This window comes from Xiphophorus couchianus, chromosome 5 (assembly GCF_001444195.1).
Source record: "Xiphophorus couchianus chromosome 5, X_couchianus-1.0, whole genome shotgun sequence".
In the NCBI taxonomy this organism is placed as follows: domain Eukaryota; kingdom Metazoa; phylum Chordata; class Actinopteri; order Cyprinodontiformes; family Poeciliidae; genus Xiphophorus; species Xiphophorus couchianus.
In genome coordinates, this window is record NC_040232.1 from 26,346,718 (window position 1) to 26,361,959 (window position 15,242).

At 43.6% G+C, this 15,242-nt stretch overlaps 1 protein-coding gene across 2 annotated transcripts; it reads right to left on the reverse strand.

The window, feature by feature from the left end:
- Window positions 1-432: 432 nt before the first annotated feature.
- On the reverse strand, window positions 433-14,787 carry sall3a (spalt-like transcription factor 3a). Of its 2 annotated transcripts, XM_028018567.1 has the most exons (4): window positions 14,539-14,787; window positions 2,995-6,171; window positions 2,471-2,802; window positions 433-1,872 (listed from the first exon to the last, which is right to left on the reverse strand). In XM_028018567.1, the coding sequence occupies exons 1-4, from the start codon at window positions 14,618-14,620 to the stop codon at window positions 1,438-1,440; spliced, it is 4,026 nt and encodes a 1,341-aa protein (XP_027874368.1). In that variant the 5' UTR covers window positions 14,621-14,787; the 3' UTR covers window positions 433-1,437. The 2 variants fall into 2 exon arrangements, with proteins under 2 accessions (XP_027874368.1, XP_027874367.1); XM_028018566.1 differs by lacking the exon at window positions 14,539-14,787 and having other exon boundaries at window positions 2,995-8,338.
- Between the last annotated feature and the right edge of the window lie 455 nt (window positions 14,788-15,242).

Genomic DNA, 15,242 nt, shown 5'->3' on the forward strand with positions numbered 1-15,242 from the left:
TGTTTTAATTTCTAATAGAAACAACAACAAAAAAATAAGAAGAGTAAAAGAGAAAACAAATTCCACGAGAGAGAAAGAGACCATTCAGACGCACACACACACACACACACACACACACACCTGTTTTCCTTTTTTATTTGAGGGGGGGTAGGGGGGGTTGATTGGGCGATGAGTTTTGCACTCTTGACGAGTTGCAACAGATGCAATAACAGAGAACCGACTCAGTCAGCTGGAGCAGTGGTTTGCTGAAAACAATGAAAACAGCACGTGATAGATAGCTCAGTCAAAAGGTTAACGGTAACTCACAGACAAAAACGTCTTGTTTTTAAAAAGTGCATTCACAAACATGACAAATAACTCTCAACTCATGATGTCTATTTTATGTGATACAAAATATGCATACCTGTTTTAGATTTGTCTGTATTTCTATACATAGATATTTCTTCAAAAGGTTCACCTCTTCTTTTTTTTCCTTCGTATTTTTATTTTTTTTTAAACTTTTTTTACAAAGGTTAAAAGCAGGGTTGTGGTCATAGCAGCTTTGGATATCTCTTGCCTCCTTGTCATGTGAGAAGATACACATGGTGTCAACAGATATCCAAATAAAACCTACAATTTTATCTCTGCTGGTCAACTCAAGTGACATACTGCCTTTATTAACAGAGATACTCATCAGTGAAGCCTGCTGTTTATAAAAAAAACAAACAAACAATAAAATGCTTGGGCTGTTAAATATATTTTTGAATACCCGCTTCTTCTTTTTTTTTTTTTGTCAATATCATAAATACTAAAGACACGGGACAACATTATAAGACAATGCTGAGAGACTAAATGTAAAGATTAAAATAGTTCAAACATTATTTTTTCAAGTTTTCTAGTTCATGAGAAAAAAAAAAACAAAAACAAAAACAAAGGTTGTATCAAGCGACCACGAAAACACTACACTTCAGTCTTTTCTTCAGTCTCGTCTCGGCCCTTGCGTTTAAAAGAGCTACCGCTAACGGGGCTGCTGGACAAACGTCAGACTGTCGTTAAACAAAATTGTTCCTGTGTGAACTTTGTTCTGTCCGTTAAAAGATGCTTTGCCCATTGTCGCTTAGGCAGAATCCTGGTTTTCAAAGGAATTCATAAAAGCAGTCAAACATACCAATAAAAACAAAGAAGTACCATGCATATCTTGCAAGACGACATATTCTCAAACAAGAGACAAAGTTTTCTTTGTATAGACGAAATATCAAGTGAGAAGGGAGTGGGTGAAAGGCAAAGGCCTCTAATCAATACTAAATACCATAATTCCAAAACCAAACAAAAAAAATAATCTGTACACACAGAAGTATGCATGAGTTTAGACTGGATCAGCAGTTTTTTTTTTTTTCCTCAGTAATTTTCTCATCATACTTTAAGTCTTTGCCAAACTGCTACAATACAGACAAGTTTTCAGTTGATCCCAATCTCTTTGTTCTCCTCCATATATCTGGAAAAGGGTCGACTGGCTGGAACCTCCAGACCAGACTTCTCCATACCCGTGATGGGGGAGCTTCTGCCAGTGTGAACACGGTCCATGCCTCCTCCAGGCATGGCTCCCAAGGAAGTGATTCCCGTCCCGCCGAGTCTGACGGGTAGCTGGGTGATGCCTCCGTTCTGAATCACAGAAATCTCATTGTTCTTCATGGCCAGGCCGTTGGTGATGGCAGCGGCGTACTGGTTCCAGAAGCCCGGGTCGACGTTCATGGCCCGGGCCGCCAGATCCTTCTGAAACATCTCGCTGAACTTCATGGCGTCGCCGCCCAGGAGGGCCATGGGGTTCTCCACCGACAGGCGTCGGCCCCGACGAGCGGGGGCGTTGTTCCACATATGTGTTCCCATGTGAACCTAAAGGATGCAACAAAACGAGCAAAACAAGGTCAACCACGGCTGGGCATTTTCTGTACGTCAAAACTGTAAATACCACATGAATAACATGCTACGGTCTAAAATGAAATAGAAATTGCAAAAAATTTTACATTAAAGAAACGTACCAAAATCAACCCCCCAAAAAATAATGCAACAGTGATGTCCAACTATCGTGCTGAAAGGACAATATTTCTACATGTTTCTACTCTAGTACAGCCGATTTAGGTGGCTGAATCACCTAACAGTCAAGTCGTCAAGTTCAGTAGATGCCTGTTTTTGGGCCATCCATTTTAATAAGGTTTGTTGAAATGTCAAAACTCCTAAAATACGTAGGACGCTGCCTTTGAGGGCTAACACCAGCCACCACTGTCTTACATCAGGCAAAATTACAGAACAGTTTAGTCGTCAGTAACTTTGATGGTTGGTGGTTTGATCCTGGAATTCGTCTTTAATCCAAACAACCAACTCTCCTCCAGAGAAATACGATAAACTGTTTCACCAAGATCATTTCCATGAAGCTAATGTGTTCCTGCAACCAGAACGACCCAGTGTGTCCAGAGTTTGTTTGGGGTCTCACCTTCAGATTGCCCTTTGTGGTGAAGGCCCTTCCACAAATGGAGCAGGCGAAAGGTTTCTCTCCCGTGTGTGTGCGCTCGTGGATTTGAAGCGCGCTGGCCGAGGAAAAATTCTTCCCACACGAATGGCAGTTGTGCTGCTTAGGAGTGCGACGTGGAGGCGGCGGTGCCAGCATAGGGTTGATGCTGGGGCTCATGGTGGTCGGGGGTGCTGCGGCTGGAACCTGAATGCCCACGGGCAGGTGAGCGCTGTCGCTCAGGGACTTGCCATGTCCGTTAATTTCCATCTTGATCATGTTTGTTGCCGTACTGGCTAAATTAGGAGTACTTAGTCCTGAAAAACAAACACAAAGGTAGTATTTTAAATGTTGATTAAATAAATTTTCATATAGTAATTTAACGAAGTAGGAGTCTGATAATTCTCTCAAAACATGCATATTTTCATAAGCCAATATTCTGATAACTAGTAGAATGAGAAAATCGACAACATACACATAACATTCTATCAGGTTTTGCTCAGACTCACCTCGATCTCTGTTTAGAAACAGCATGTTGAAGTGGCTCTCCTCCTTGATGAAGTGCCTGCCAGGTTGAGTGGCAGTCAGGTCAAGGGCCCCGGTCCCTTCAGTAGCAGAATGGGGAGACGGGGTCTCAGATTTTTCTGACTTCACTGTTGCCAGGCCAGCTGCATTGTTCTCCTGGCCCTCCTCTGCTGTCATTGCACTGCTGCTGTTGTTATTATTGAGTGTAGCTGGGGACTTGGACCGCTGGTTCTCAGAATGGCTGTGAGCTGGGGACAAATGCTGCATAGAGCCAGAGGACTCTGACAAAGCGGGACTTCCCAAGCTCTGACCTTCAGCATCCCCCACAGCAGTCAGGGAGTCAGTTGTAAAGCAGTCAGTCTCCCCAGGAAAGCTGCTGCCATTCTGTGCAGTCTTCAGGCCAAATGTGCGACTTATGTTGGCAGTAGAGTCAATCATCTTCATCTGGTTTTCCATTGCAGCAATGCTAGAAATGATAGAAGTTGGAGGTGAGCTCCCAGGTGAATAGGGCTTAGAAGGGTCTACTTCTCCGTCTTTTAAGTCCATGTCATCATCCATAGCCTGCTCCATTTCATCCAGCAGGTCGTCATCGTAGTTACTCATTGCGTCTAGGCTCTTTTCATCGAAGGACACATCCATGTCCATCTCCTGCAGATTTTCAGGAACAGGGGTGTTGGGAATCTGCCCTCCCATGTGCATGCGGATGTGTTGTTGCAGCACAACAGCATTGGTGAACTTTTTCTGACATATAGGGCAGGAGTGCTGGACTCGAAGTGGTGGTTTCGACCTGTGCACGCCAAAGTGCGTCTTTAGATTTCCCTTAGTAGTGAATGCACGTCCACATATCTTGCATTTGAAAGGCCTCTCGCCAGTGTGGATACGGTAGTGCATCTTCAGAGCACTCTGACAGCTTAGAACACGATGGCAGATGACACACTGGTTGGGATCGGTCATCTTCTTATCAATGTTCTCGACAAGCTGCTGCAACTTTGACGTCTCTGAGGTTTGCATAGAGTCTAGGAGTCCTCCAAAGGGAAACTTTGCCTTAAACTGGTCAGAAAGCATTGGAAGGACGGGATGGGAGACAGAATTTGAAGCGGAGTTGGAACTGCTGATAGGCTCAGTGATTTGGCCACTACCTGACAATGTCGTAGAGGTGACAGTGGTGGGAAGAAGCGCTTGACTTATTGTGGTTGTGGTGGCTGTGCTGTCTCCTGGCCTAATAGGGCAACTTGGTGACAAGAGAATGCCTTCAGGTTTCAGGAGCGGAGGTGCATCACTCCCAATGCTAGGTTTCGGGGAGGGTGAAGTAGTGGTCATGCCAGAATCATTGGCAATATTTGGGGACAAAGATGCACACTCACTTGTGGGCGGTGAAGGCCTCTGAGGGGACCTATTAAGTGGAGTGAGGCTAGGAGAATCTGTAAAACCTCCAATCATACTGGGAAGCGTGGGAGGCAGCTGGAGGCCAATGGATGTGGGGACAGTGGGGAGGACCGGTTTACTGTCGAGCCAGGTGGTTACAGGTTTTTCGGGAGGCAGCGACATGCCGTATGGAATACCGGAGCTTGTGGGCACATTGTCCAGGTACTCTGGTACAGGGTAAGGGTTCATTTGAATGTGCGGGTATTTTTCTTTGTGCCTCTGAAAGTGGACTTTAAGATTCCCCTTGGTGGAGAAACGATTGCCACATATATTGCATTTGTAGGGCCTCTCTCCAGTGTGAGAGCGCAGGTGGATCTGCAGGGCGCTGTCGCTGCCAAACACCTTGGCACAGAACCGACACTTATGCTTAAAGAAGGGGTCTTCGGAGCTGGGCTTGGTGTCAAACACAGACACATTGGGGGGCTTTCCCTTGCGGTGTTTCATTAGAGCAGAAAGGGGATCAAGTGCATTGGCTGTGGCTGCTATGCTAGCCAGTGGATTGGGGAATATGACGCTGCTCGAGGAACTGTGAGGTATCAGTGGTAGACTGGAGGCAGAGTTCAGGAGGCTGCTGTGACTTAGCGAGGGAGGGGTGGTGGAGTTCCTGGGAAGAGCCGAAGTGCTGCTGACGCCACCTCCACCTCCTGTTATGCTGCTACTAGTGCTACTGTTGTTATTTGAGATAGTGGATGAGCAGGTGGGATGTAGGGCTGGCAATCCAGAACCACCTGGTGGTGGAAACGCTGAGTTGTTTGACGATGTGTTTGGAACTGAGGAGTTAGACTGTGAAGTACTGCTCTGTGGTGTTTGAGAGAGAGGCCCTTCTATTGCTGAGGTGAGAGATGAAGGTCCTTGAGCACTAAGAGTGGCAGGCAACCTGACAGGTAGCTGATGGACAGGGGGTGTGATGAAGTTATGTAAATGAAGTTGGTTTGCAACGGGAGGGACACAGGAGGACACAGAGCCCTGGTTTCCCGCAGCACTGTTGTGATGGTGGCTGAGAGCAGGTTGTGGGGCAGACTGTCTGTTCATGAGAGCCACTTGACTTCTTATTTGTTCTATAAGCTGCAGCTGATGAATCTGTTGCTGCTGGAGAGCCATAAGCTGGTCCAGGATCATAGGGATAGCCATAGTGGACACCCCACTGCCCGCTGCCGCCGCCGCCGCCGCCGCCGCCCTTACACTCTGAGAAAACTGGGCAACTGCAACCCGAGTACCGTGCAGGGTCTCCAAGGTAACATTGGTGCTTGGCATGGTGTAGCTTGTAATTGCAGAGGGGACAACATCGCTTAGCTGAGGTAGGGAGCCATCTGGCTCGGGTGATGTCATGTCTCTCTCTTCGGAGTCTATATTTTTGTCAGGAGAAAGCTCCAGCTCCATCTGCTCATCCTCCTTTTCCAGGACACCGACCCCGTTTAAAGGATCCGTCTCTGGGATGTCGTCGCCCTCACCGGCAGGACTCTGGTTCCCCTCCCTGGCGTCCTCGCTGTCGTCTTGCTCGCTGTTGCAGCTCGGGATGGGTGAGGGCTCTGAAGGGTACTCCTGGGAAGGGTTCGGCGTGTCCTCATTGTCGTTCACGATGAGTACAAGGGGGTTCTTTGTACAGCTCTTTAAATGTTCACAGAAGTCTGACCACTTGAAGAACTCGGCACAACACTTCTCGCACACGTGGGTTTCTTCACTGCCGCTGCGGCTCTCGTTCCCGCTGTCGGCATCCTCCAGCACATCACCTGGGGCTGCAGGGATGGGAGAGGGTAGAGAGGAAGGGAGGAGGGGGATGAAAGAAGAATTAATGAATAAATAATCAATAAAAAATTCACACATATTTTGCAGTAGAGAGCAGCAAAGATTTAACCTTTGATTTTTTCCCCCTCTCTTTTAACATAACCAAAATCAATATTCTTTCTCTTTTTCTTTTTTTGCTTTTTACGCTGAACAAATTACCCTAGTTCACCAACTCTCAAGACCCAGATTTGTGCATTCACACCCTCTCCAAAGAGCCAGCTAATAATTTTCTTTGTGCAATCCATCAAATTATGAGGGCCTATCAATTGTGGATACTGCCGCTTAATGAAATTCCATGGAACCCATTGATTTCCAATATTTCATACAATTCACAGCTGCCTCATCTGTTGGGTACAAATAAGGACTTTGATGGCCCCATTAGGATTCCCCTCTGCTATCAAGCTCAGTCATTTCCACCTGAATTTCAAATGCTCCGGCCTTTCCCTTTAGTCCTTTATAGCACTGCAAAGATAATCCGCGAGCCCCGAAAAAGCACGGCAGTCTGAGCTTTCAGCTTAAACGTTATTACAAATCGACTCCTATTTTAACTTAAAATGGAAGAACATGAAGGAAATTGGGCATTTCAAATGAGCGCAGCCAGAGGAATTTAAATTCTGTGCAACAAAATGTTCTTCTAAAATATTCAGAATGCTGCAGTTCAGTTCCTTTCAGCTACTCACTTTTTCTTCCCAACACTAGACTCTACAAATTACATACTTGTGCCATGGCAGCAAAGTCACTGATTAGTTACACATGTTTAATCACAGTTGTTGGAAGCCACTTCCTCTTCCACATGCAATCCTCGAGAGTCAAACAAGCCGGCACAAGCTCTGAACATGGATCCAGTTCACACTTGATCAAAACCGAGGCAAACGTCCTCTTGTGTACGTTTATGTTTTTCTTTCTTCTTTAAGTGCAGTTACACAGCATCTGTGTCTCTGTGTGTGTAATGTGCACAAATAAGTCAAATTAAGCAAGACGAAGGGGAGGGATTATCAGCATCAGAACACACCAAGACATCTAAACAACAAAAAGTGATACTTTAGATGGAAACCTAAAGACATATTTTTGCAGGTGAAAGAGCAGAACGTGACGGATGTAATTTCCTCCTGTATGGAGCACAGAGTCCCTCCCAGCTCTACCTGTTGCTCCGCTCTCTCAATCACTACGTCGAAATAAGTCCACAACACCTTTACAAGTGTGACAAGCAAAGTTTGAAAATATTTTAGTCCAGAAAATTGTGGTGTAGAAACTAGAGGAGCAAACACCCATCACTCTTATTAGGGAGACTTTGTTTCAAAACTACAGCTTTACCTGCCGAGCAGCAGAAACCTTCACTATAAACAAACAGCTAATTCTTCTTTTTTTTTTTTTTTTTTTTTTTAGCAAAACGGCAAAAATATTCAGCACAATAAGCAGCTAAAGTCAGCAGGTGTTTATTCAAAAATATTTTGCTCAGTTTTATGAATAAAACAGAGCAGATATTACTATCATCCTAGGGAGAAATTGTTATATTAGCAGCAGTAGGAATATTGTTTCTTGCTTTTCTGTTTCTTTGATTCAAAGAAACGTGATGTTATGGCATGCATTTCTGTTTTAAACAAATCTGAAAATATCATGACAGCCTGAAGCCGTGGTGTTTTGACGCTTTGAGAATCTCACGCAGGCCTGCATGCCTGTCTTCGGTCTCGGTAGGACGCGTGTTCACTCACGCGTGTTATTCTGATCTAAGTTTTTTATTGTCATTGGTACAAACTGAACCCAAAGATCGTTCAAGCGTCAAATGCAAATCAGCTTAATTTTTTTTTTCTTTACCATTTTGACAACTTCTGCTCTGTGTGTGACTTATTCAATGAAAATATTCAAATAAAAATACAAAATAAAATAAAATTAAAAAATGACAAATAAAGCAAGGTTCCAATTACAGAGCCTTGTTTGTGTTGTCATCGTCACTGGCTGCTAGAAGTGACAGTCAATTTTTCTTATTAAGGTAAAAACAAAACCAAGCAGAAGAAAAATAGAAAGCTAACACTAAGCCCACTTTAAATGTGCACGATTATTTTAGAGTTCCCACCGTGTACTGTATTACAAAGTACATTTAAGCAAGATTTGAATGTCAAAATCTCCCTTAAAAATTATATACATATATATATATATATATATATATATATATATATATATATATATATATATATATATATATATATATGTGTATATATATTATGTTCAGTTTCAAAAGAAAAACAAAACCCAAGAAGAGGAAAAAAATAAAAGTAAAGAAAGGAGCCAGCGCCTGGAAATGCAGTCGACACGTGACAGCGGGTTAAAAAGCTCCTTAACCCGGCAGCGGACAGCACAACTCATTTCCATAATTGAGGGTTGAAAGGTCAACACAAATGAGCAGGCATTGTGTTGAGCTGATTAGTTATTAGAATGGTATTACTGTCAATCTCTTTTATTCATTCATACAATCACAAGTGGGGGCCTTTGTGTGCCTCTGACCTCACACACTCACACACACTGGCACGTTTTCCAAAGACAAAGAGTGTACTCAGACCCTGCGCATATGTGTGGAGATCAGCATGTTAAAAAATTATATACGTATACACTGAGAATTTTTATTTTTATTTATTTTATTTATTTATTTTTAATTTTTTTGCACAGACTTGACAATCTAAAACTGGCTCATATTAAAGTTGGTCCAAAAACAAAAGACAAAAAAAAAAAAGATTTCCACTATTGTGAATTTACAAATTCCTCATATTAGAGGAAGAATGTATAATTAACAAGATTTTAAAAAATAATAATAATAAATGCTCAGCTAAATTAAATGCTAAAACTCGATAGGACGCGTGTGTGTTCGCCGTTTAAAATTTCAGAGAAACAGGACAAATTAATGAAAAAAACGATCAGGAAGCAGAGGCGTGCTGCTGAGTGTGTGAGTTCGAACGCTGCAACAATTAGTCAGTGTTAATTACAGCGATGCAATCCGTCGCCATAAACCACCTGAACACTTCCGAACCTCGAGTGGAAACATCACAACGTGTTGGAGGCTCAGGAAAACAAAAAACAAACAAAAAAAACACTTCGTCGTGCAGCTGTCAGAATTGTTGCATCTTTGCAGCTCGAAGGTGTGCGTCTGCAGACACGTGCGCGCGTGGGGGTGTGTGTGTGTGTGTGTGTGGAAGAGTGTATTGATTTTCTAAGGACTATAGGATGAGAAAGAGTGTGGGGTGGGAGGAGGAAAAAAAAAATCCAATCTGTTTTTCCATTCCTTTAAAAGTCTTCATTTACGCAGATGTAAATATTTAGCTGAACGCAGTCGATGGAGGGATTGTTGGGACTGAATCTGTGTGTCCACTTTTGTTTATTTATTTAATTATTTTTTATTTATTTATTTTTTTTTTACTGGAATCACTAATTTGACATAAAACCTCACAGATTTTTTATGCTAATTCTGCAAAGGACATACAGGAAGGGGACCGACAAAGAGAAAAGAAAAAAAGAACAAAACACAAGTGCCGACTACGCTCCCGTTCCTTCGTTTTACAGATTCAATTAGTAAGACACAGAAACGACGAGCGAAGCTTTTCACATTCGAAGTGTGCCTTTTTTTTAGAAAAAAAACAAAAAAAAATCAGGTATTGTCATTAATTCGCCAGCTTGTTTTCTACATAAACCGTCGATGATCAGCATCTGTGCTCTAATTATTCCCACATTATCCATTTCTTTCAAGAATCCGAGGACAACCTCACACTCTGAGAGAGAGGAAGAGAGAGAGAGATGATTCACTGTGAGTTCGCTCTCCAGCTGGGAGAAAAAAAAAAAAAACAGAAAAAAGAAAGAAGACCTTAATGCTTCCAACATTGTTGGAATTCTGTGATTACGTTTTTTTTCTTCCGGTAAATGTTCTTTTTAAGGTACAAAAAAAAAATAAAAAATTCTGCTCCCAGAACTCTAATCATCCAGATAATAATTTTTAAAAATAAATGTATGCTATAGAATCCACTCAGAAAAGATGAAAAGTGCTCTGCTTTGAGATGTCCACAATACCACTTAAAATTAATTATGTGAATCTCTCTAGTTGAAGTTTTGCTCAGTGTCAAAAGCGTATGCGTTAATTATTTTCCTGACATATTTTTTTTTGTTTTCTTTAGTGTGTTGGGGTGTGTGCGTGTGTGTGTATGCGTGTGTATGCTTTGGCTATTGAACAATTCCTGGAGACTGGTGTCTGCGAGGCAACACCCCGGTGAATCCCCCAGACCTGGCGGAGGCTCGGCCTGCTCCGAGGCCGGATGTGCGCACGTCATCGAGTGGTACAGTCATATCTGCAAAAACAGCCACACACACACAACACACACACACACACACACACACAGAGGCCTTTTGTCATCCCCCTGCAGATGTGGTGCAGCCAAAACATTAACGATTTGTTTGTGCAAGCGTTCGCAATACAGTATTCAGTGACGGCGCTCCGTCCGGATGGCCGCGCCGCTCGGCACGATGGCTCTCCTGCGCGTGGAGGGGGGGGGTTCAGGGGGTCCGACATGCGAGCACACGGACATTTCGTCAATTTATGTTCTTTCTAAACTCAATATTCGCGGCAGGCTTCAACTGCTGAAGCAAAATTGGTTTGGAGTTTGCTCTTCCTTTGCATTGAAAGTCTGCACCTTTTACAGCGGTTAGGGATAGGGTTAGGTTCTGTGAAGCACAAGAGGGAGGAGGGGGGGGGGGGGGGGGGGGGGGGGGGGTTAGAGTAAATTTGACCTGACACTGCAGGGCAACCAGACCCACCACACTGTTTGCCATGCAGGACAGGGAGGTGGGGGGCGGGAAAGAAAGTGCAACATCTTCAGCAGGTGATCCGTAAGCCTCCCAAACACGCTCCAGTCAAGTCAAACAGCGCCTTCCGTCTTCCTGCCTCGGCCCTTCCTCTCGATCCGGATCGCGCTTGCTCGTGCGCCGTTTTCAAGCTCCGAGTAGTAATTAAGACGCAGCCATCTTTATTTATTTATTTTTTATTTTTTTTGTTTGAGTGCCTTCTCAAAAAGACATCCTTGGCACATCCACGTGGGTGGTCCGCAGGCCTGCACCCAGTGGTGAGAAGGGATTAAAACAAAAGGCAAACAAAAGCCCCACTGCAGGGGAAGTGGGCAACAACTATGTTGTCACTGTCAGCAGGGGTTTTAGCACTCACTCCATAATTTCTCTCTCTCTTTCTCTCTCTCGTTTTTTTTTAACTCTTCAACAAAGCACAAAAGAAGAAGGTTCTGACTGAATCATTTATCTCTCTCTGAAGATGTCAGCCTTGAATTAATACAAACACCGGTTTCAGGAATGTTGCGGCTAAAAAAAAAAAAAGAGTAATAAATAAAAGGTAAAAGAGCAACCGAGTTATGCTTGCTCATCCATGCCCTGCATTTCCCCCTGAACTCTCTCACCACTGCACACAGGTTGAACGTAAAAGTGCAGATGGAGTGACGGTGTGCTGCTGCTGCTGCTGCTTCCCACTCAGACACGAGTGAGCTGTGCTGCCAAGGTCAGCATCACGCATGTTCTAATTGTACAAAGAGCTTGACATCTAGCGGCAGGATCTGCCCGGCCAGGGGACTACACAAAGGTTAAGTCAGCAAGCTTTGTAAAAGCACTCCTAAGCTGACAACCCCTCCCTCCTTCCTCTCCCCATGCTAACACACATACACAACCCCCCTCCCCAACCCCCAACCTCCCAATCACCGAGCCCCCAGGCGAGGAGGTAGAAGGGTGGGGGCAAATGTCCGGAAGGCCTTAGAGATGGCAGCAGACATACTCTCTGGTACTTTATTTCAGTTTTTCATGTTTTTTTTTTTTTTTTTTCCCTGTTGTAGTGATGCAAGACAATTACCGTGTTTGAGCTGAAGAAGGGGGGAGGCTTTGTCTGAAACACATCAGATAATTTGAAAGTTTAGGGAGAAAATACAACGTTTTTATTCAACTTTTGCTTTTCTTTTCTTTAACAAAATGAACGCCTTACTTTTTTTTGGTTTGTTTTCTTTTTATCATTTCCCCTTTCCAGGAATATGAATTTCAACTTCGAATTGGAACTTTCGAGCTACTTCGGGGAGCAGGCTTCGAAAGGCCAGCAGTCGATATCGCCGTGGCGACGGGTGGTAAGAAGGAGGAAGAGCGGAGAAAACCGGTCACGACGACGGTGTGGCGTTATTAGGTTTGGTGAAGTGACTGTGCGGGGATTCGACACGCCGTGCCAAAAAAAAAAAAAAAAGGTCGGGATTGTTTCCATCCCTCCCCCCCCACCTCAACACACACACATACACACACACACACACGCACCCATGAGGACAAGCCAGCCTGTGTGGTGCAACAATGAGAAGAGGACATTCCACGGCCACTTCCAGGCTCAGGCACAATGGCATTGTCGGGATACAGTAAAAAAAAAAAAAAAATTTGCAAGTTGAGTTGAGAAAAATCCAGTAGTAAAGTCTACATTTACGTCATCTACTCCCGTTTCTAGATCCATCTCCTTGCAGATTTTCAACAGGAACAAGAAGTCCCCCCCCCCTCCTCTTTTTTTTTTCCACATTATAAATCCAACAGGAGAGAAACCTGATGGATGTTCTGTATCTCTGCCCAAAATTCAAGGGGGTGAAAGGAGGGGAACAGGGAGGAGGGGTAAAACGGGGCGATCTGAGCCCCCAAACACTGACGGTGTTTGTGTTTTTTGTGACTGTGAGCAGCCCATAAATTACCCCCCAAAAAAACACAACAAAAAAACAATGAGCAAATTGGACAAAAGGGCCAGGAGTCATTAATGTGAACCCCCTCTGTCTCCGTACACACACACACACACACACACACCCCACACAGCCACAATTCAACATGCAAAGACAGCCGCTCCCCCGAGATTACATCACGCATTTCTTTCCTAAAGAAGCCCAGAGAGATGTGTGTGTGGGGGTGTGTACGAGCGCACAAGTGTGTGTTTTTGTCAGTGGAAACGCAGACATCACCAGATTTTTCTCTCTTTTTTTAAAATTTTACCTTCAAAGCCGTAACTTTGTGACAGATTTGCATTGCGACAGTCTTAATACGAAGGCCTAGACCGAAAACGTCGCATCAAATTTCAGCATTTTCTCAAATAGCTGCTACACGTTCCAATATCATTTCAGCACTCCAACGTTTTTCTTTTTAAATTGTTAATTTGGTTCTTTTTAATGCCCCCTCCGCCCCCCACTTGTTTGCACAATTCCTACAGCTGCCTCCAGACTTGAATTTAACTCTAATATAGTGATGCTTTTGCGGCGCAGGCTGAAGGATAAATAATCCCCTCTCTCCATATGGCGAGGACAAGCTCTGTCAAGCGATGTTGTCGAGATTGTGAGCAAGAAGAAAAAAAAGGAGGGGGTGGGGGGGGACAAATCAAGTGTGGTAAATTTATGTGGAGGGGCTGTGAGGGGTGTTTGGGGTTTGGAGGAGTGGGGTAAAAAAAAAAAAAAAACATTTCCATGACAAAAAACAAACAAAAAAAGAAAACAAGGCTTTGACCTGAAACAGACTCCCGCATTTTGACCCCTTCTTACAAAGCATATAAGACAAAAAAAACAAAAAAAACCTAAACAAAATAACAAAAAAACACAAAACAAAACCAAAAAAAAACCCCTTGAAAGGACATTTAACACAAATTATATGTGAGGCCTCACATGAAGGGTAATTCCACATTTTCAAAGACAGAGAGGAAGAAATAAGATTGTCAACTATCCCACGGTGTGTGTTTGAAGAGTCATGGAGGTAACGACATAATCAAGTGGAAAACGACGTAAATGTAAGAGTTTATACAGCTCAGATGTTTAAATTTGCAGAATTTATTATTATTATTATTTTAAAAAAGAGGGCCTTTTTTTTTTTTTTTTTTTTTAAAGAAGTAAGGCCTACTGCAAAGAAAAGCCAAGCCTGCAAATATGTGAAGCGCCACTGCGTCCAGGTCGCTTTAATGCACGCGTCTGTTCCGTTAATCCTAAAGGTCATCTGTCAGCCAACAGCCGATCATGATGCAATCTGTGCGACAATCAAAAGGCAAAAACTTTCCCGCAGAATAAAACGAGGAACTCCTGCAAGTGGATTACTGAACTTATATATATATGCTATTTTTTAATTATTACTATTATTATGATTAATTTCATAAATAACCCACACCAGAACCTTAAGAATAACGCAAATTAATTCAGAAATGATAACAGCAACAATATCAAGTGTTTTACTCTGAGGGAAAAGTTGAAAGAAAGACCGCGTCTGAGGTCGGAAGCTGACCGGATCCCACTCACCGTGTTCGGAGATCACCCCGGTCAGAGCGGGATCCTCGTCCGACTTGAGGTGCTGCGGCTTGGCTTGCTTGCGTCGGGACATGCTGCTGCTGCTGCTGCTGCTGCTTCGGCTGCAGGCGTGAGTGCTGGCGGTGCTGCTTGCGCTGATTTGACGCTGTTGTGTCCGCGCTGTGCAGATGCATCAGCGAAGATCGGCTTAAAAAATTATTATGTTTTTAAATGATATATATATATATATATATATATATATATATATATATATATATATATACATATATATATATATATAAAAAAATAAAAGTAAAAAAAAAAAATAAATAAAAACAAAAAATAAAAGTTCACAAACAGTCTGCGGCGCTTTGGAAAGTGTGTGTTGTGCTGTTGGCGTGTGTGTGTGAGAAAGAGGGGGGTTGCAATCTGGGGAAATTAGCCAGTGTTGCCGCTCCTGTCGCCTCTGTCGCTGTGCGTCGGATTGCGCATGTCGGGATAATAATTATGATAGTGAATAATGCCTCGCGATTAATGGCACCGTGTGAAGGTGGGGAGGATTGGCTGGGGTCCAGCGGACGCGCATTGGATATGGTAATGAGGGACGGACTGAGCAATTAGAGGTTTTTTTCTCCTCTTTTTTTCTTCTCCCCCACCCTTCCTCCTCCTCCGTCCCTCCGTCCGTCCGTTCCCCCCCACACTCCCTGTCACACCTC